The sequence below is a fragment of the Phragmites australis genome, chromosome 16, assembly GCF_958298935.1.
Source record: "Phragmites australis chromosome 16, lpPhrAust1.1, whole genome shotgun sequence".
Lineage (NCBI taxonomy): Eukaryota > Viridiplantae > Streptophyta > Magnoliopsida > Poales > Poaceae > Phragmites > Phragmites australis.
The window spans coordinates 22,434,684-22,455,901 of NC_084936.1; the positions used below are offsets into that span (position 1 = coordinate 22,434,684).

Here is a 21,218-nt window from a genome sequence, read left to right on the forward strand (position 1 = left end):
CCCCCGAGCACTCGGCTCCCCGACGACCCAGGAAGCCCCTCCGTTAGTGGCCCCCACAGGGGTCCAGCGATGAGGTGTCAGCCAGTGAAAGGCCCGAGGGCGCATTTAAGAGTGCGCGTGGCCTGTCACATCTAACTGCACCCGCCACGCTCGGTGTCAGTTCCTGCCATATTTTGGCAGAAGGGCGTGGGGACATTTAATGCACGGGTCCCATCCCGCGCTACCCGGCGCGCCTCGGGATAGCATCGCGAGGCCCGAGGTGTTCCGTCTACCGCGCTGCTGTGGCAGGCGAACAAGACGGGGCGGGCACGCCGGGTCGCTCTGCGGCTGCCCGGTGGGCCCTCTCCACGGCGCCCATTGCCAGTGCCATCATGACGACTGAAGATCAGGCGCAGGGCACGTTTTCAACCCCTATCACTTCGCGCAGAGGCCATGATGAGCCCTTTCCATTTATGGCGCCTTGGGACTCGTGCCCTCCCATTCGGGGCACGCTACCGTCGGCAGGTATTTAAAGCAATCGGCAGCACGGACAAAGACAAGTCTAAGAGAGTTAATTGGAAGGCGACGCTCGAACTCTCGGACAGGCATACACAGAGTCCAACAGAGATCGAAGAACCCCTTCGTACGAGCATAGAAGCCGAAGAACAAGGAGCCCCAGGCTCTAGGATAGACAGACATTCTTGTAACAAGCACATTCCTGAGAGACATTCTCAGGACATTTATAGCCTCCACATAGGAGTAGGATGTTACGCGCAGTGCGGCCCGAACCTTTCTAAAAATCCCCCAGCGCATTTACTCTTTTCTGTATTAGATCATTCCACCCCACCTGCCATCGCATTTACATTCATTTATTTCTCCAGCAAACTTATTCAGAATCATCCCCCGGCCGAATCTCTAAAAAGGGGTCCCTCAGGATCCCTGCGACAGGAGCTAACCCTCCGATAGACATGATGCTTAGTAGACAATTTAGTTAGTAACGACCTAGATATAAGTAATGTATATGTATATGTATACATATATATATACACAAACCTGTATATACACAAGTCTATATATATACACCTATATGATCATATATTCGTATGTATATATGAGTGTATATCATAGTATACCCTATATCTATCTTTGTATAGGTACATGTAGACCCACGCACAACATGATCAGGATAAAAGAGCAATTTTAGTATATATTCTATAATGATTTAAGTGGTGTAGATAATAATTAAAAGTGATTTCATTAGGATAAATAGTAAACTAATTAGAATAATCAATGAGTTAACACCTATTAATTAGATAAAAATGCTAGAAATTAAGGGTTACCAAGATTATATCCAGGTTAATAACAATTTATCCAACTAATCTACAATAGGTTATAACTAGATCAACAGTTTAAATTAAGCCATCAGGTAATGCTTCATGCAATTATTCGATGGAAAACGGTTGCTACAAGTTGTTGTGATAAAATATGGGTTAAATATGATCAACAAGGGAAACAGATTGAGATTTTCCTCTGTTGAAGTCCTAGAGGGGCCCTGCTCAAAGTCTTGCGTTCCCGGCTCCTCATCCTCCTCATCGAACTCTCCTATTTCTAAAATGTGGCAGACAAACAACACAAATAAATACAAACTGTAATATATCGTATGGTACTGGCATCACATACGATATTTTTTATTGAACCATGTAACTTGTTATTCACCTATTTATTGAACCATGAAGATTGTAATATATTCTAATTTGTTATTCACCTATTTATTTAACCAGGAAGCTTAAAATCATTGTCATAGCTCATGTTAGTCTTCCCGAGCTTCTTCAGCAGCTGTACGACAAGAATCATAGGGGTAGGATGATTTTTACAGGGCAACAGGTACCACAATTATATGTGCTTCTTAAATACCATGGTAATTTGCTACTAACTCAGTACATGTATCGGATACCTTTTGCAATTGCTTTCATTGCGAGCCCGAAGTGTCTACACAATTAAGGAGTTAGACATTCGATTCCACGAGGCACTCGCACGGGCAGGACTTCTACCTTTCGCTCTCATAATGGCCGGAGCTCCCATGGTGGGCAGTGGCAGGATACATCTCCCGTCAATTGAGGAGCCACTTCTCACAGGTCTCGTCGACCGGTGGCATCTTGAGATGCACACGTTCCATATTTCTTTTGACGAGATGACCGTAACATTAAGGGATGTTGCCATACTGATGGGGTTGCTAATCAAGGGTGTCCTGTTAGTAGTTTCGTGACTAGCCAAGGAGCAGTGGAAGGGTTATATTGAGAGCAGATAATTATTTTTTATATAATGCACTTTAAATTTTGTAGTGCTATTCAAGCTTCATTGACCATCTATATCTTGTGACATGAAGGATATTGGGGTCTCCATGTCCTATATTCATGGGTTGTCACAATTCGGTCATACTCACCGGATGCGGACGAGGCTACAATTATGTAGCACTATAAGGTATACTTGTACGTCCTGCTGAGAGGCATCATATTCTGGAACGTCCTCAGCACCGATCTCGTGGAGTAGGATCTATGACATATGACATGAGTGGCCGAAATTGCGACTGGAGGGATCACCGCATTCTCTTGTTGGTGTGACTCAGACTTATGGATGACTAGATGTTTCTTATTGTACATGAACAATGTGAAAGTATATTCTCCTAAGCGTGTACAGAGGCAGTTCGGGTATCGACAGGTGGTGCCACTACCTCTCCCACAAGACCCCGGACGGGCGCACGAGTAAGTGTGTCATTGTAGGTAGCATTAGTACCTTAGGTGATCCATGTTAACAAATTATAATTGTTTATGTCACGTACATGAGGATTGCACATGGGGCGAAGGCATGCAGGACTGGGCATCCGTGAATGTCAAGCACATATAGAGGTGGACAGAGCCAGTCGTGGTAGATGTCGTCGTTTATGTTGGATAATACGACAATGCCACGTACTGGGAGTACCTTTCATGGTACCGTACGCGCACGCGTGCCACCTTACTCAGCGAACTTGTAGAGCCGGCCCCTAGACCCTTCCTTGAGGATTGTGCCCGCCTTCTTCATGTTGTGGTAAGTGATGTTGTACTTATAATAATTTTTATTGGTTAAACATCTATATTATTGACATGACCCTCATCTTATACAGACCAAAGAGGCGTACGAGATGCATACGCAGGCGGAGCAAGCTTGTGGGGAAGCAAGCAGATTATCAATGTGGAAGAATCTCCTATCATAGGTTTCGAGCTTATGGGATACCCTCATTTCGCATGCAGTACCGCACTTGCACAACGGCGGTGGTATAGCAAATGTATGCATACCAGAGCTCGCCATCTCTTTACTTTGTCTTGTGTTTAGGGCAAAGATAACATACATAGTTTAGCATTGCCTTTTATAGTCGTTCATAGCATCACTTGTAAACACACACTACTACAACTACACCCTACTGCCAAGATAGTACCTTTGTCGTGAGTTAGTCTTTAGACATGAAGTGACCAAATGACTCGGTTTTAAACATGAAATGACAACACCTTCCTGCCAGCACATCATCTCTGTCATGACTCACACTTTAGACACGAAGTGACTACCAACAAAGCTTTAAGCATGACAAGACAACATCTTTGTCGTGAATCAGACTTTAGACACGAAGTGATCACATGACAAAGCTAAGCATGAAATGACAACACATCTGTCTTGACTCAGGCTTTAGACATGAAGTTACCACACGACAGAGCCTTAATCTTAAATTAAATGACAACACCTCTATCCTGACTCAGTCATTGGACAAGAAGTGACCACACGGAATAGCTTTAAGCATGACATGACAACACATCAGTCGTGAATCAGGCTTTAGACATGAAGTGACCACAAGACCCAGCTTTAACTATGAAATAATAAAACCTCTGTACAGCCTCATGCTTTAGACATAAAGTGACCATACGATAGAGCTTTAATCATAAATTAAATGATAATACCTTTATCTTGACTCAGCCTTCCATGTAGAGGCAACAATAAATCATTGCTGAACTTTTGCATAATCAACTGACCACACCAAGCAACAACTTTCATAAGGAATCTATACCAAGCATCAATGCCACAACTTTTTCAGCTTCCACAGAAAATCCCATGCTCCAGCCCCATCTATGGCATGTACTCAGTCCATGCACTAGCTCCCAACTACCATAAATAATCCCACCCCAACCATGGAATAAACCACTCATTTCTCAGCTCTTTGAAATGCAATGTCTTTTTCAGCTCCACCAAGCATACCGAAAAAACATTGAGAGATTTTTATCCTCAAGGGGATCGAACCACCGATGTGCTTCTATGGTGACCTGTGTAGGCTTCACAAGTCCTAGACATCTCCTACACATATAGCCTACATTTCTTCATGTGTGCCAATTACTAGTACGACAAGTCTCGATATGGACCATATGAGTATCCATCGGTATGGCGATATAGATTACTCATGTGACATTTTTCATGTACTGTCTTACTAATCTCTTCTCTTGTTTCATCTGTCCAGTCTCCTCCACCTATCTGTGACTTCATGTAATGGCTGGACATAGAACAAAATAAGCACTAGAAGCGGTGGGTCAACATGAGCATATAGTGGAGGAGGGAAGCGTACAAATATTAAGAGTACGAACAACATTAGGAGGAACTACGACTCAAGCGTCAGGAGGAAGAGCACATGAGGAAGACAATAGAGAGCATGTTATGGTTGAAGCTCGCGAAGAAAAGAGGGAAAGGAAGCGGAAGAGGGCCTGTCGTGCTAAGGCAGAGGGCTTCGATACTTTGAGGAAGGGTAAATATCCTAGGTGCACTCAGTCGAGAGCTTCTATTGTAACCCGATCTATTTTCATTCCCTAAAGCACACTATTAAATTAGTCTTTAAACGTACGGTATATGTCAGTGTTTGTTGTCATCATCTCTTTATAGTTAAGGTCCATTTGCGTAGCGTTGAAAAATCCTATGACCTATATAATATTTATCAGCATATGTAACCTATGTGCTAGATTATATGATAATTATGCTTCACAATTACTATTGTTCACTATAAAATTACTCACACAAATTTATATTAAGAGAATAAAGAAATATCAACAAAATTACGTTAAAACAAATTTACAGCAGCAGCACGCCGCTGTTAACACAAGAACATATATAGACCAGTATTGTTGTATGACCTAATGAGGTGATGAGACACGGTGACAATGCGCGGTAGCGGTCGCTACCAACATAACAAATTTACAGCACCATACAACATGGATTACAAATTTTACAAGTACTGATTCCTTGCCATCCAAGTTGAAATCACCCAATCCTGACAAAGGATAGTTTGACAACTATATCCACGCTAACAACAAACAAATAACTAAATAATCTCCATATGAACGTTCATTCTTCATGTGACCTATCCCACAATCAAGCATCGTTTTTTATGCTATTCAATAGTGAAAAAGAAAGAAGGTAATGAGAAGTGTAGAAGAAAACAAAGAAGAAACAAAAACATCACAAAGCTTCAATTTTTAAGCGAGTACTTGCTGAGCGGGAGCAGAAATGCGATGACAAGATGTGAACTGCTGTTGACACAAGAATATGTTGTTTTTGGCACCAGAGGTGTTGAATACGATGCACCGTATTCGGTGTCTGAGGTGCCGAAAATGGCATGTATTCGACACCTTATGTGCTGAAAAGGTCGGGTTCACCTTTTTTCGATGTCTTACATACCGAAATAGGATTTTCAGTGAACAAGATGCTAAATACAAATAATAAATTTACAAATATATGGATATATTATCTATTTTGATAAAATAAGTGTCATATGTTGTCTACTTTTGATTTTGCCCGTTGACACACTGCATAGCTATTTTTGAACGTAGCATAGCAGCAACACATGCATTCAACATTCAACAGAGCAAGTCCATAGCAGCTCGGCCTAGAAAAAGACAAAGCACCGCATCAATCAATCCAGTGCGTTGGCCTCCGATCTGACGGCCGAGCTCGATGCATCTGGGCCTCACCTCGAGGGCAATCCCATCCATCCAGAGTCGGAACCGTGTCCATATTCCAATACCCAGAGGCCAGAGGGGGGGGGGGGGGGGAGCATTAGCCCTCGCAAAATCACAGAAAAAATGGTCTTGGTCTTCTCCCACCCGCAGGCGGCGAAGTAGAACAAGGAAAGGCTCCAATAAAAAAAAAAAAATCGCGGCCGGCGGCAGCGGCGGCGCGGCGGAGTCGTAAAGCGGGAGCTGCGGAAGGGAGGAGGCGTCGCCGATCGATCGGCCCGGCCCGGCGCGGTCGGGGGTCAAAAGCGGAAAAGAGAAGCAGCGGGAATTTCTTCGCACTGCGGCGCAAGCAAGGAATCCAGCGAGAGAAGGGAAGCGATGGGGCGGAAGGGTTCGGGTTCCAGCTGAGCCCTGGGCACGCGGGAGCGGGGAGAGGAGAGAGAGGGAGAGCGAGGCAGGGACGGAGGCGGCGGCGCTGAGTTTGATGAGGAAGGCTGGAGCCAAAGGTATATGCAACCCTAGATCTTAGAAATCTGAGTAGACCCTGCGGCTGCTGCTTTGCCGGCTTTTGCCGCCGGCGCGACTTCTGGATTTGCGGGGGTTTGTGTTCGGCCGCCGCCGCCGCCAAGGAGATCACCCTGTGTTCCTCTGGTTTCTTCGTGTGGTGCGGATGAAGGACAGGTTCTCGTTCGTCGGACGTCAGATCTGCTTTATCTGCGGGATTTGGACTGCTGGCGAAGGAGTTCTTTTATCGGGTCAACCTACGGACTTGCCTCTGTTCATCGTCTCTTCGTGTCTGCCGGAAAGAGGTGTCATCAGAAATTGGTCCGGATTCCAGATCTACCTGCTTTACAGGGATTAATTGTTTTCAAAGGAGGGGAATTGGTGTTTTCTTTGGGGCGGAGGCCGATGGCCGACGGCAGAGGGCATTTGACTTATGGAGGAGCTGCTGTGTTATTTTGTCGCGGGTTCAATTCTAGCAGGATGACCTTTACTTCTGGTTTAGCTTCTGGCTTTCATTGCGTGCTGCAAGATAAGATTGCTTGTTTGAATGCTCTCGGCCCGGAAGTTGAAGCTTGTTACTAATTTGCACAGAGAGGGTTCAAGTAGTGGCTGTCTGGCTGCGATGGGTGACCTGGGGCGGTGGCATGTCCACGGAGGCGTTGTTTAGTTTTTTCCTCTTGATTATGTGCATGCTATGTGGACTGTGATGCTATTATTCTTCAAACAGTACCATAAGCTTTGATGGTGTGGTGCTCAATAGCAACCTTCTGTTGTTTTTGTTTTCCAGAGGGATCAATTGGATCCAAGGGTGCGGTTGATGTGAATCAGTCTCCTGTTTCCGTTGCAGTAACAGGAAGACAATCTGATTTGATGGTACGCACATAGTTTTCCAACACATTGGTTTCTGTCTTGCATAAACTGCGTGCCTAGCTAAAAGCTTGTGTTGTTTCAGTTTCAGTTTGCTAGAGTACTGGTAGCCTCATATTGTATCTTTAACTTTTTGCTGTTCGCAATCTTATGGCTAATTTGGTCTTTTTGTAGATCAAATTTTGCACTTGCACTGGAAGGTCATTGTCACCATCACTTTGTAATCTCAATAACACAGATATTTCGATGACCTGCAAAGGCTGTACTGGTGAATCAACAACAGACAGAGGAGGCCCATCGTGTAGCAGAAAACTTGGCAGCATGGGCTTGGAGCTCCCAAGACCTATAGATCCTGGTGTGAGATGGAAGACTGTAAACAGAAGGCAAAGAAGCGCAAGGAGAGCAAGGACCTCCTTCTCTGGAGAGGACAGAATGAAGGATGAAATAAGATCTTTCTATGCATTCGGCAATGAGATGGCACAAGAAGATGCTCCAGTCTCTGAATCTGAGAAGGTCCTTACTTTTATCCTATGAAATATGCAATAGTCAATACATTCATTAATGCTAAGTTTCATGATTTAATTTATCTTTGCAGCTTGGGGTATCCATTCTCGGTAGACGCTTTAGTGACCCCATGGAAAGTGTTCCTATAAAAAAGAGAAGATTTCATATGGATTGTTCTCCATCACCTCCACCGACTCCATTGCTAGTGGATCCATATGAAAAAATATTAAGCAGCTCTTCTGGAGGCATTCCATCATATGAGAAGCATCTTAAGTTTAAGATGCTTGGTGGTGAGTGCAAGGAAGAGAATAAAGGTCCTTTTGACACGGATGATTTTTCTGGTATATCAATACTAGCTGCTGCTGCTTGTGAGAGTGCGATGGATGGTGACATATTGAATTGGGCATGCTCAAAGTTAGCTCATCCTCCCGAAGAAAGGAAGCTGGAAAATACTATGAATAGCACCGAGTTGAGTCTCCAACATGGCATGAAGCGGGATAAGTTAAAAATTCCGGAGGCTTCACATCGCATTCATGATAAGCCTCTTGAGTCATCTAATTCTCCTCCAGATATGAAGCCCTTGTTTGTTACCACGCTAATTAGCTCAGAAAATCTTGTTGAATCCGCATCTGCTCCCAATGTTAATTGCTCGCTTTATTCTGCATTGAGCAGTGCAAACAAAACAGAGATTGCTTCTGATGCTAAGCCTTCGAGTGTTGCAATGCCAAACAGCTCAGGTAATCCAGATAAATCTGTAGGCTGCTCGCAAGATGCAGCTGTGCAAACCAAACATGCCAATGACACTCGTGATTCTAGGCTGCACTGGGATCTAAATGTTGCAATGGAGGCATGGGACACCAATTGTGGTGATGATGATGATCGTATTGATCCTACAGTTGCTACTGTAAGCGGCTGTAATGATGCTGGAAATGACATGAACAAACCACAGACATCTCATGACCTTTTTGACTCAACAGATGCTGGTGATGCACTTGATCTCTCTGTTGACAAAGTTCATATGGTTGATGTACCAAAAGATGTTAATACCAAGGATGAAGGCGATTCTCCTGTTGACAGTTCATCTCACCCTTTGCACCATCAGTCTTCCCAAAATTCGCAGCTATTAAAATCTGATTCTATAGGGAATGATACCTCTGCAGAAACAATAAATTTGCCTGATCAGCAGAAGATCAGGTTTCGTTCTGTAATGGAATCACTCCTAGGGTCTAATCCAGAACCGGCTCTTATCACGGAGCACTTTCCTTTAACTGCAAATGTGGAGAAAATCGATTGTTCACATCCCCTACCTGTTGGTTGCGAAGCTTTGTCTCATATGTCTTCTGCGGATGGTCATGTTGGAGGTAACTCAATCCAAACAAGTGAACTGGGTTCCACAGTGAAGCCTTTCGCAAGCAGATTAGTTTCTGAGGAAAGCACAAACCTTCCAACAGTAACTGCATTCCATAAACTTGAAGAAGCTTCTGAACAAAGCATATCTGAATTAAAAAACAAGGAGCTTTTGGATGTTGATTCAGGAACTAGTAAAAGGGACCAGTCAGTTAGCAAGAAGGGTGAACATGGCACTGATGTATACACCAAGAGCATTGATCCAGAAAACCTCACTCATCCAGAGGACAACCCAGGTTCTTCTGTTTGTGATATGGCCCATGTGCATGAAGAAGATGGTGCTGATGCAGTGATTAATTCTGAAGATTGTTTAATTACTTGTGCCAACAGTAGCAGTGCAGAAACATATTACGTTTCAGGTGCGGCTCCTCAGGCTCTTGGTCTCCATTTAGAATGCAACAAACCAGGTGTTAAAGACGCAGGAAGTATTGTGGATTCGCAAGCTGCAGCACATAGCTACCAGAATGGTTACGAAAATAAGCTTGGGAAGGCTGCATCGGATATTTGTTTGGAGCACTGCTATGAAACTGACACATCTCATATTAGCAAAAATCTAGCTGGGATTGGAGAAGTCGATGATGAGGAGGATGATTCTCAATATGAGGATGGTGAACTTAGAGAATCTGGTGACCTTTATTGGGTGGATGATGGGTATGAAGAAGTTAAACGTGCCAACTGGCACTATCATGTATCAGATTACAAGAATGAAGCAGCCACCCCTGAAATCCCTCCTCTACCTGTTGACTCTGTTTCAAAGAATGCGGGTGTTCCTGCTGCTGGTTACAACGGAACACAATCCAGAAAGGAAGATGATGCTATTTCACCTGTCTCATCTAAGCGCTCATGGTCTACAAATTGCTTAGATGGTGGATCTACCGCTGCTGGAAAGGCTCAGAGTATCCATTCGAGAGTCACAGGTGATACTCAGATGTATGAGATAAACCCAGGCCGTGTAACAGTTAAATCTGCTGCAACAGTCAGCCAGCCTGAAAGGTGCAATGATGGTCTAGGTGATGATCTGTTAAGTATCACAATGAAGAACACAGGTTGGGATATGTTGCCTGAAAATCAAAGGCACTCTCGACGTGATCCAAGGAACGGAGCTGATTCTACTAAGTGGTGTGTTTTGAGCTCATTAGATGCAGCTGGAGGTGATGAGTCGTTGCAAAAAATGGGACTATCGAATAGAGATGTGCAACGAGTGGAGCGACCAAGATCATTTGATAGACCCCACAGAAATGAACTGAGCAGGTAAATTTTGAGTGACTTTGTTTAGTCATCTTATAGGTAATTCAATTCCTGATGATTTCATTGCTATGACACCATTGACTAATATCATGATACCTCTTCTTTTATGCAGATCTGATGATGGTTATGGCTCAGGCTCAAAAGTTGAAAGGACAACTGACTCTCATAAATCACATGGCATCTATGATGCATCACGGCAAATTCAAGTGGGCAGCTGGGGGGAGCAGTGGGTGGAAAATTCAAAACATCCTCGTTCTACTCGGCGTGAATCATCTGAATATTATAATTATTGCCTGTCTGGTCCAAGGAATGCTGCAGAAGCTGCTGTCGCAAAGATGGAAAGCAATGGCTTTGTTGTTGCACGTGATGGAACTTTAGTAAGAGCTGTTGATGCTGCAAATGCTGGTCACATGGCAAGAAGGATGAGAAACACTAGCTCATACCGTGCTTTGTCTGGACAGGGTTCTCCAATTGACAGGGATGGAGCCTGCGGGTTGTCCAGAGGTCCTGCACATGCTAGGGAAGCATCTCCAGAACGACATTTTGGTGCGAGTAGTAGCCAGTCTGGTCGATATGGTCTGGAGATGGAGAAAGATCATACTACTGATGGAAATTTGAGTTCAGTTCGTTGCTCACTGTCCAGTAGACAACGGGGCATCCCAACGGGTAGAGCATCACTTAACCTTTCGCATGCTCACAGCAGATCTCCTTCTGGGTCAAGGTCTCGATCCCCACATGATTGGGCATCACCTAGGAACAGAAGGAAGATTATGGCCAATGGAGCTTCAACTTTACGGAGGCGTAGTAGATCTCCACCTAGTCACACGACTAAAGTTAGAATGGGTAGAATGACTTCACCTCAGAGACAACCTGGATATGATGATCGAGCTATGCGTTACAGTCCTTTATCAAGGAACCACAATTACTCCCAACATGCTTCAGCATGGGTTGATGGAAGGAACAGTTCGGCGGTAGATCTTTCTGATCACAATAAAAGATATTCAAGGAGAAGCTCTCCTCTGAGAATTACCTCACGAAATGACAGATTTGATGTAATGGACTCCCAAGGACGTTCAAGGTCTGGAGAATTCTACCATTCGACACAGGGAAGACTTCCTTATGGCTATAGGGGAAATAAGCATGATGGGAATGGTGATGATAAAAGGGAATACGCTGATAGATATGAGAGTCATTCTGTGAAGCCATGTGACCGGAATGGTGCTGTAAAACAGTTCAGAAATAATACTGGAGATAAATTCCGGACTCGTATCTCTGCTCCCAGATCTCCAGAACTCCAAAGAAGGGTGAGTCCTCGGAGATTTGACAGCTTTGGGAGGTAGCTGGGCAGCTGGCTGTGAATTTGCCCCGTAGAACTAAAAAGGATAATAAAGATCCGTTGGGATATGATTGAACTGGAAAAGGAAGTGCTGTAAATCCTTGGTGGAATTCAATCTCTGCAATTTGATGGAAATTTGTGCTTGTGTTCTGCTGCTGCTACATGTGTTCAAGGCACAAATGCTCGAATCATGCACTTCTTGGGAGGGGAATGCAGATTAACTTCACAATTTTCCTGTTTTTGCTTGTAAATATTTATATTGGTTGTAGAATTACAATCACTGCTTTCAGCTTTATGGCTGTTCTTTTTATCTTCTGATATTTCTCACGTTTATCCCTTATGCTCTTTTTAATGGGCATTATCCCTGTATGAGTTCCATTTAAACATGATCAATGAATTAATTTTGAGCTCAAATATCTCTATTTCTTATGTTTCTGCTTTTCATCTGGCATTTTGTACTATCCAATTGCCAGTGGGCAGTGTTATATGTGTTGTTCAATATATTCACAGCGCCCGAGACCATTTCAAACTCTGTTTTCGGAAGTTTGACATCCGTGAGGTGAACAATTTTCTACTTTCCTCTGTTGTATTTGCCTTTTTTTTATCATGAAATTGACTTTGATATTCTTTTAGGAGAAAGATTTGCTTAGTGCTCTTGCACATCCAAAAGGATGCCAAGGTATTGTGGCCATCATCAGTTCTGTTCCATTTTTCGAGTATATTTAACAATGGTTGATTTCTGGAGTACTGGAACAAGTCTTGACCTTCTGGCTTCCTGCTGCTCATAAGTTCTAGCATACCGTTTTCAAGAACATAAGGGACATAGCTCCACTTCCATAGGAATTAATGGAATATTAGCATATTACTGCCCTTGGTTTAGTGTCATGTATCAGTTTATATGATTCAATGGTTGTGAATGCACAGCTGTCAATGTGTTAAGTCTGATTTGTTTCATTGGGGGTTAGGTCCTGATAGAGCCCCAATTAGACAGCACAGCATGGTTTTTATCTTGTTGAATGGGCCTACAAGTGCTAACCTGATTGTCAGATAATAAGTACTATTTTTAGTAGACAATTGGTGAACCCATGCCAAGAGTCAACAGTCAACCAATGGATCGAAAGTGACAATATGTGTTGTATGAAAAGTGCAAATGAGAATATTTCAAGATTTAAATAACATTGTTTGATTGGTTATTTGTTGGCCAGCATGTCATGTTTTATTAATATGTAAACCGTGTCTAATTGCTGAAAATGCCAGGTTATGCTTCTCAAACCTGTACAATCCATTTTTATTTGTGTTTACTTTTCACAGCTCTAAATGGATGCCACTAGTTTTTGGATGTGTCACATACATTTTATATGTGGACTTTATATTATTACGGCAGCAAAACTGACAGGGAAACGTTCTTTTGTAGCTCAGAGAATGCATCCATATTTCACCTACCTAGTTGTCTGCCATCTTGTCTGGTATAAATGTGATTTGTTTGGCAACCATATGTTGTGTGGGTGTAATTAGTGCATATTCTGTTATCACGTTGTATAACATGGCTTTAGGCAATGTTGATACTAAATATTTGTGTGTGAAGACGGTTGCCTTGGCTGATTAAGACATTCATCATAATCTCATTCACTTTGTACTGATGTATGAGCCATTTGCCCCCATAATGCACTCTTGAATCCATTACATGAAAGTAAAACAGTTGCCCCCCCCCCCCCCCTGTGTGATTGGGATAGTGGTGTACTCTGGAACTTGCGACTCTTCTTTTCGTTTCTTTGCAAGATGGAGGCCCTAGTTTTGTCGTGTGCAGGATAACTTGAAACTTCCAAGTAAGATCCGATGCTGTCGCTGTGGTCGGTGTCCTGTCGCTGTGGTCGCTTTCTTTGGTAATCGTGGCGTGTGTGTATCGTTTTGTCTAATGTGTGGTTGTTTTGGGTGTGTGGTGTGTGAGGAGTTGTAATTTTGGTGCCCTATCTTCTTTAATGAAATGACACGCAGCTCTCCTGCGTTGTTCGAGAAAAAAAAAAGATCCGATGCTGTCACTAGAGATTCTGTGAATTGGTTAGTCATATTTGAAATGGATGGAGTGTTCTGCATCCATTTCAAATATGACTATGTTATCATGGTAGCAGCATTGTGTGATACCAAATTGCTTTCCTGCACTAGGAAAGGCAACAAAAATGGTTAGAAATGATAAGAAAAATGAGCAGTCCCTTTTCTGTCTTTAGATGATGTGACATTAACCCATTAATGCTTGTATCACTCAAGAAACTGATTCTTTTATACTACTGTTGTAGAGAGAAAAAAACTTAGAAGTTTAATAATCCTGTAAGTTATAATTTTTTAAGCTTTTGAACAAGAAATTAGGAACATAGGATAACTTCTATTTCCATGAGTAGCTTTGTATGTTAAAGACTTGATTACTTCTTTCTTTATATGATTTCTGTCCTTATTTTCCGCCTTCAGTTTTGTGTGTCAACTAGATATTCTGGTAGCACAAACGACATCATGTATTGTACGTTGGAATTTACTAGAAACAACCCAAATGATAGCTTTCTTTACTTCTTTGCTTCTTTTAAAGGATCTCTCTCTCTCTCTCTCTCTTGGGTGTACCTGCCAGATGCTAGGTTGCTGCACTACTTTTTGGTGTCTGGGGCTGGGGGTGGTCTGGGCTTAGAATCAGTAATTTTGACTGGTATTTCCTCCAATTTGCCACAGGTGTTATCATAGAGTACATTGGAGCATAGGAAAATTTCAAGGGGAACAGTTATCTACAGAACAGACCAGTATCCTAGATATCGCATGATGGTTATGGTGTTGCTTGATTACTTACAAACCCTCTGTTATCACATAGCAGCGATGTTCCTTGAAATTCATTGTTCTCCAAGTTATTCTTGTTATGCTACACCCTTCCTCCCTTTGTAATTCATAGAGATCTCGGGACAGAACGTTTCATTATCCACAGATTACAATACTGTATTCATGGCTCAGAACACTTACGATGCTCGACTTGCTGGTTTTGTTCAAACCTGTAGGCTTTGGTTTTTTACAAATGATCCAGTTCAGGGCCAAAAGTCCCTTGATCCCCCCCCCCCTCGGTATGTGGAACCATGTAGTTGCTTACTATAAGGCATAACTAAATAATCCAGTTTGAACAATCGGTTTCCTTCAAATATACTGACAGCAAAGTTGTATCCATGGAACAACTTCGAGCTTATTGCAAACTGAAACTGATGGTTTTTTTTTCTCTTATGGAAATTAGTATATGAACTTATCCAAGGTGAATTGCTGCAACGTGGAAGAACCCCTTGCGTCATTATTATGAACCATTGCATTTTTAATATTTTTCTCCTTGACCAACATTAGTCTGAACTGACATATCATCGCTGTAAGATTAATCTGATACACTCTATGATGTTTTGATTTGTAGCCACTATTTTTGCAGGTGTTGGGAACAAACAGACACTGGCTTATAATCTTTGGGGCATGTCATGCAACTCTGTTTCAGAAGCCTCGAATAAAGCTTGCACAAAGGCATCAACGTGACATCTTGAAGCAGACCAAGCGTTTTCTCAAGCTCCTTCAGGAAAATGAAGAGGTGTGAAGCTGCTCGTGGACCATCAGATGTTTTTATCGTGGCTAGTTGTCACCGACAAGATGTCAGAAAGCGCTAATGGATTGCACGAACCAGATCTTGCGCCCAGAGCAAAGATTCTCAAATCCATTTGGTGTACTATTAGATCACATCAGATTACATCTATGTTTGCCGAATATATCAGCCAGCTTTCATTTTCTCAAGCTAGAGGCAGTCTGGCAAGTATTTTGTGAGATTAACATCCTTATTTGCTTCTAAATTTGGCCATTTAGTTTAACAGCGATAAGCCGATAACGCGTCGAAACATGTATGATAAAATAACTATCCCCTCAATTAAATTCTAACGAGGGTCCTTAAGTAATTAGAAGAAACGTGCTCAACCAAGTCATGTTTTGTCTGAGATGTGTGTTCAGTTGACTTAGTTATGCAAAATCATTTTGTCCATCTAAGGCTCTATTTGGATGCGAGAAACGTTTCAGATTCTGGATATAATTAGTGTATCCTTACCAAATGATGCTTCTGGCAAGTGATTTGAATATGAAACGTTACTCTTTTTTACACTGAGGAAGAAACTAGTAAAATGTAGTTTCTTCCCTTTCTGATTCACTTATCATTTACAATCACCGTCCTTGTGATTTTAATTGTTAGATAAATATTTTCAGATCGAAATTGGAACCAAAACGTTTTGGGAATCCAGAACCTACCAGCCGGGCCCCTAAATAAACAAACGAGCCCTGTCACGCGGTTCCTCTCAGTCCCACAGCTGTCGATCAAATCTAGTGGTCTACGCCCTTCATTTGTTTCTTTTCCTGATTCAACAAAGCACAGGTATTATTGTCCAAGAGCCGCTCTCTGTTTTGTTAAACTTTGTTTTTCCAAACTTGTTATGTGCATAATCTTTTAACTTTTTTTGGACATCAGTTACCAGGTTACGATTGTACACTAGTTCTTGCTGGCGTCCAGGAGGCATGCCTACTCGAATATCTAGTTGGCACACTTAAACCGACTTGGAAAGCCGACGGAAATTTTCGCAAAATATATCGCTGACAGTGATTGAAATACTTGTATTACATATCCCATATCGTTCTCATGAAAAATGTAGGATATGGCATCCTGGTTTTCTTGTTTTCCGAGGCGGAAAAATAGTAGCCTTGCAGAACAATTCTTTCACTTTGTTCAGTGGAGTGCATTGTGTGTTAAAGCAAAGAAGAACTGTTGACATGTGACAAGGTGCAGCGCATATTTCACAGAACTGAGGCCCAGAAGCCAAATACATCTGCCTGGCTTAAGGTTTAAGCCGCGACTGAAATCAAAGGAGAATTTCTTAGTCCGATGAATTTTGTAATCTCACCACCAGCTTTTGAGTTTCAGGTGCATTCTTTTTAAGAGACTAAACAAGACCCTCTGGCCTTTGACCTCTTGTGAGTCTGGAGCTTTGTGATACATCCAATTCAGACTCTTCTCTGAAGACAAACCCTTCTGAAGTAACTTACCATATTTCTTTTCTGCTACTTGCATCAGGTGGAAAGTAGCGGTTATGTTCCTTGGCAGACACTTAGTTTCTGAGAATCATCTACAGTGAAAGACTGAAAGTGGGGGAGGATGGAATAAAGCCACTCAGATTTTTTTTGTCTTAAGGGATTAACTTGGCCATTTGCTTACACAACAAGCAGCTCAATTTCTGAATTCTGATAAAATTTCCTGGCAATGGACTTTAGCCTTATGTTTAGAGGAACTGACTACCGTAATTGAAATATGGAGATCCTCGTGTTGTAGGATACTCATAGTTGCTTTCTTTTCCTAAAAAAAAAACCTTGCTTCTTCTGCAGTTGTGAATTGTGTAACTGAACTGACCAGATATTATGCAATTCTCTTGCGTATTCTAAAAAAATCTGACCAAATATTTGTACCCCACCCACTAAAAAAAAAAAAACTGGCTCTAATGAAACCGTGTGCCCAGATCTATATCAACTAAAATGCCTTTGCCTTAAACAATATGTTTCAATGTTAAAGATATGCTACTTCTTTTCACTTAGTGGCAAGATTGATTGACACACCAGCTGTACTTAACAAATGCAGTTATCTTAACCGGTTCCGGTTTGCCACTTTATGCCAAAGCACACTCTCCTTCCCCACTAACACAACACAAACCACTCTTAAATTCACCAATTTGACCTCCACTTTTCGGTCAAAAACAAGTCAAAACACATTGCTCCCACCCAGTTATCTTTACCGTTGCACAAACATTTTAGTTCGATTCATGCTAAATTGAACGTTTTCCTGTGAAATTTCGTGATTCCTGATAGGCCCAAAGAAAAGATATTTAACAAAGCAAGGCGTTGTTAGTTACCCCCCGGGTTGTTGGTGTTTATATATGTGCAGGCGCGCCTAGTGCAAGCTGCCACTTGCACTTGCGCACAAACACAAGGCCAAGAGCTTTGTCCAAGATGGCATTGTGCATCGTCGTCCTGGTGCTCGCATTGCCACTCTCGTTCTTGCTGACAAGGACCGTATGGGTCACCGTCTCCTGCTACTTCCTCACGCCGGCGAGGATCCGGAGAATCCTGGCCGGCCAGGGCGTCCACGGTCCGTCGGCGCGCCTCCTCGTCGGCAACCTGCGCGACGTGTCCGCCCTCGTCGCCGAGGCCACCGCCGGCGACATGGGCTCACTGAGCCACGACATCGTCGGCCGCCTCTTGCCTCATTATGTCCGTTGGTCCAAGGTGTACGGTGAGTAAGCTCACGTTGCATTGCCGGCCGGCCTTGAGCGCGCGGAAGCGGTGAGCTGACCGGAGGAGTTTGTCGTCGTTTACACCTGTGCAGGGAGGCTGTTCGTGTACTGGTACGGGAGCGAGCCGCGGGTGTGCGTGACGGACGCGGGGATGGTGCGGGAGCTGCTGTCGTCGAGGCACGCGCACGTCACCGGCAAGTCGTGGCTCCAACGGCAGGGCGCCAAGCACTTCATCGGCCGCGGCCTGCTCATGGCCAACGGCGCCACCTGGTCGCACCAGCGCCACGTCGTCGCGCCGGCCTTCATGGCCGACAGGCTCAAGGTTGTAACTCTGGACGCACGCACGCACCCATGTCCGCGACGCCACCACCGGCATGTCGTGCGGCTCTTGACCCGTCGTTTTAACGTGGCATGCATGGCTTGGCAGGGCAGGGTGGGGCACATGGTGGACTGCACCCGGCAGACGGTGCGCGCGCTGCGGGATGCGGTGGCGAGGGCCGGGAACGAGGTGGAGGTTGGCGCGCACATGGCGAGGCTCGCCGGCGACATCATCGCGCGAACCGAGTTCGGCACGAGCTACAACACCGGCAAGCGCATCTTCCACCTCATCGAGGAGCTGCAGCGGCTCACCGCACGCTCCAGCCGCTACCTCTGGGTCCCCGGCAGTCAGTAAGTCAACGACCGCCACGATTCCTCTGCTCCGCGTACGAACAGAGCATTGCCAATTTATTACCAAAAAAATAGTAATAATAGCATCAGAAATTTAGAATGTACCTCCAGCTGACACGTGGGGCTCAGTTGTGCAGAGAAGTGCCATTAGGCCCTACTCGTCAACGAATATTTACGTGCTCTTTTTATTTTTGCAAATGTTGATAGTATAGACAAAAGATCTGTGCACATGAATCGCTGTTCATTTCTTTGGGACATGGAAATTCACACCCTTTATATAGGAATGGAACGGAACCGGTTCTTTTGGCTTAGCAGAGAGGCAAGTTAAAGGTGAACAATGCCATAAACAGTATCTAGGTGAACAATAATCTACAGTAATTTATTATTCATACGACTTGTCTACGAGACTGTTTATAAAATGAGCACGAGAACACTGCTCATACAATTATTGTACCTTTGTTAAGTCAGAGGAATCGATTTTGGTAAATCACAGGACGAACAGTACCATGACTTACCTCCATGAATAGGACCACAATGGTGATTTCGTGAACAGTATCTGTATGAACAGCAATCCCGTGCTTAGTGTCGTATGAACAGTAATCTCGTAGGTAAACCTATGGACATAAATTATTGTAGGTTAATGCTCACCCAGACTTATAACACTGTTCACCTCCGAGGTAAGTCAGAGGAACCGGTTCACAGCAAAACGCCTAAAGCCGTGTGTTCGAAAATGCTCCAAATCATTGTTTTAAAAATCGGATTGAAATGATGAAAGCATAATCCAAATGCACTATGAGTGAAGTGTGATAAAAGATATTTTTTTTTTGGTCATAGCATTGTTTCTTTAGCGTGACAATTGGGTACTCAAGGGCCGAGACGATTTTTTTGAAGCGTGATTTTCGTTTCAGGTATTTTCCAAGCAAATACAGGCGGGAAATAAAGCGGCTGAACGGGGAGCTTGAGCAGGTGCTCAAGGAGTCCATCCAGCGCAGCCACGAGATCACCGACGAGGGACGGACGCCGTCGTCTGCGTGCGGCATGGGGCTCCTCCGGATGCTCCTGGCTGAGATGGAGAAGAAGAAGTCCGGCCATGGAGAGCTGGGGTACGACGCTCAGATGATGATCGACGAATGCAAGACCTTCTTCTTCGCCGGCCACGAGACGTCGGCGCTGCTCCTCACCTGGGCCATCATGCTGCTCGCCACGAACCCGTCGTGGCAGGACAAGGCCCGAGCCGAGGTCGCGCACGTCTGCGGCGACGCCCCGCCCACCGCTGACAACCTCCCCAAGCTCACCGTCGTAAGCCACTAACTCTGGCGAACCATGCGTTCCATCCGCTCACTGTTCACTCCAGCCACTGTGAAAAGTAACGTTTAGCCGCCGCGCTTGCATGCAGCTGCAGATGGTGATCAACGAGACGCTGCGGCTGTACCCGCCGGCGACACTGCTGCCGCGGATGGCGTTCGAGGACATCACGCTCGGCGCCGGCGCCGGCGAGCTGCGCGTGCCGAAGGGCGCGTCGGTGTGGATCCCCGTGCTGGCCATCCACCACGACGAGGCCGTGTGGGGCGCGGACGCTCACGAGTTCAGGCCGGACCGGTTCGCGCCCGGGCGCGCGCGGCCCTGGGCGGGGCGGTTCCTGCCGTTCGCGTCCGGACCGCGCAACTGCGTCGGGCAGGCGTACGCCATGGTGGAGGCCAAGGTCGTCCTGGCCATGCTGCTCGCGAGCTTCCGCTTTGGCATCTCCGACGAGTACCGCCACGCGCCGGTGAACGTGCTCACGCTCCGGCCGCGCCACGGCGTGCCCGTGCGCCTGCTACCGCTGACGCGGCAGTAGACCTCGCGCTTAGGCTGCATAATTCGGACGGAGTTTGCTCCTGGCGTTCTTGGTTCTTTACAATTTTGGGACAATTTTTTTCTTTTTCTTTGATTTTTGCTTGACTAGAGAGAAAATTTTGTGCTTCGTTTCGAGATGGATGGTCTGAAATATAGAAATAACGTAATATTTGGAGTCAACATTTTGTTGACATTGTTTTGTCAATGGAAAATAATCTTGTATGCTAGTGCAGCAACGTAAAATGTTGGCTATGTAGGCCTCCCATAATATTTGTAGTAATGACATTTCGTTGACAGTGTTTCAAGGAGCAGATTTTAACCTCCCTTTCAAAGAAATAGTTCTTTTAAACAACTGCCCTGGCCTTCAATTGGGATGGGGATCATCGACTTCCCAGCGGAGTGAAGTTAGGTGACTTCACTCTATTGTGAGCTGTTAGATTGCAAATATACGGATGAGATTTAGCTCTTATCATACTATATGCCCCTGACTTCACTCCGAATCCTTTTAATTGAAGGCATGTG

At 44.4% G+C, this 21,218-nt stretch overlaps 2 protein-coding genes across 3 annotated transcripts; both read left to right on the forward strand.

The window, feature by feature from the left end:
* The first annotated feature begins 6,094 nt into the window (after nucleotides 1-6,094).
* On the forward strand, nucleotides 6,095-12,282 carry LOC133895564 (uncharacterized). 2 transcript variants are annotated; one of them, XM_062335979.1, is made up of 5 exons: nucleotides 6,095-6,508; nucleotides 7,294-7,379; nucleotides 7,548-7,886; nucleotides 7,969-10,535; nucleotides 10,645-12,282. In XM_062335979.1, the coding sequence occupies exons 1-5, from the start codon at nucleotides 6,487-6,489 to the stop codon at nucleotides 11,870-11,872; spliced, it is 4,242 nt and encodes a 1,413-aa protein (XP_062191963.1). In that variant the 5' UTR covers nucleotides 6,095-6,486; the 3' UTR covers nucleotides 11,873-12,282. The 2 variants fall into 2 exon arrangements, with proteins under 2 accessions (XP_062191963.1, XP_062191962.1); XM_062335978.1 differs by having other exon boundaries at nucleotides 6,095-7,379.
* A 5,516-nt stretch (nucleotides 12,283-17,798) lies between these two features.
* Nucleotides 17,799-20,875, forward strand: LOC133896027 (cytokinin hydroxylase-like). The gene is made up of 5 exons (XM_062336544.1): nucleotides 17,799-18,190; nucleotides 18,284-18,513; nucleotides 18,619-18,860; nucleotides 19,769-20,159; nucleotides 20,257-20,875. Exons 1-5 carry the CDS (start codon nucleotides 17,908-17,910, stop codon nucleotides 20,695-20,697), a joined length of 1,587 nt encoding a protein of 528 aa, XP_062192528.1. The 5' UTR covers nucleotides 17,799-17,907; the 3' UTR covers nucleotides 20,698-20,875.
* Nucleotides 20,876-21,218: the final 343 nt, after the last annotated feature.

Bases quoted from the DNA above. Each gene is read 5' to 3' on its own strand.
- LOC133895564 (XM_062335978.1), top strand. From the start codon at position 7,248: ATGGTGTGGTGCTCAATAGCAACCTTCTGTTGTTTTTGTTTTCCAGAG. The intron at 7,380-7,547 runs GTACGCACATAG...GTCTTTTTGTAG, and splicing joins GAAGACAATCTGATTTGATG to ATCAAATTTTGCACTTGCAC. The intron at 7,887-7,968 runs GTCCTTACTTTT...TTATCTTTGCAG, and splicing joins CAGTCTCTGAATCTGAGAAG to CTTGGGGTATCCATTCTCGG.
- LOC133896027 (XM_062336544.1), top strand. From the start codon at position 17,908: ATGGCATTGTGCATCGTCGTCCTGGTGCTCGCATTGCCACTCTCGTTC. The intron at 18,514-18,618 runs GTTGTAACTCTG...ATGGCTTGGCAG, and splicing joins TCATGGCCGACAGGCTCAAG to GGCAGGGTGGGGCACATGGT. The intron at 20,160-20,256 runs GTAAGCCACTAA...GCTTGCATGCAG, and splicing joins ACCTCCCCAAGCTCACCGTC to CTGCAGATGGTGATCAACGA.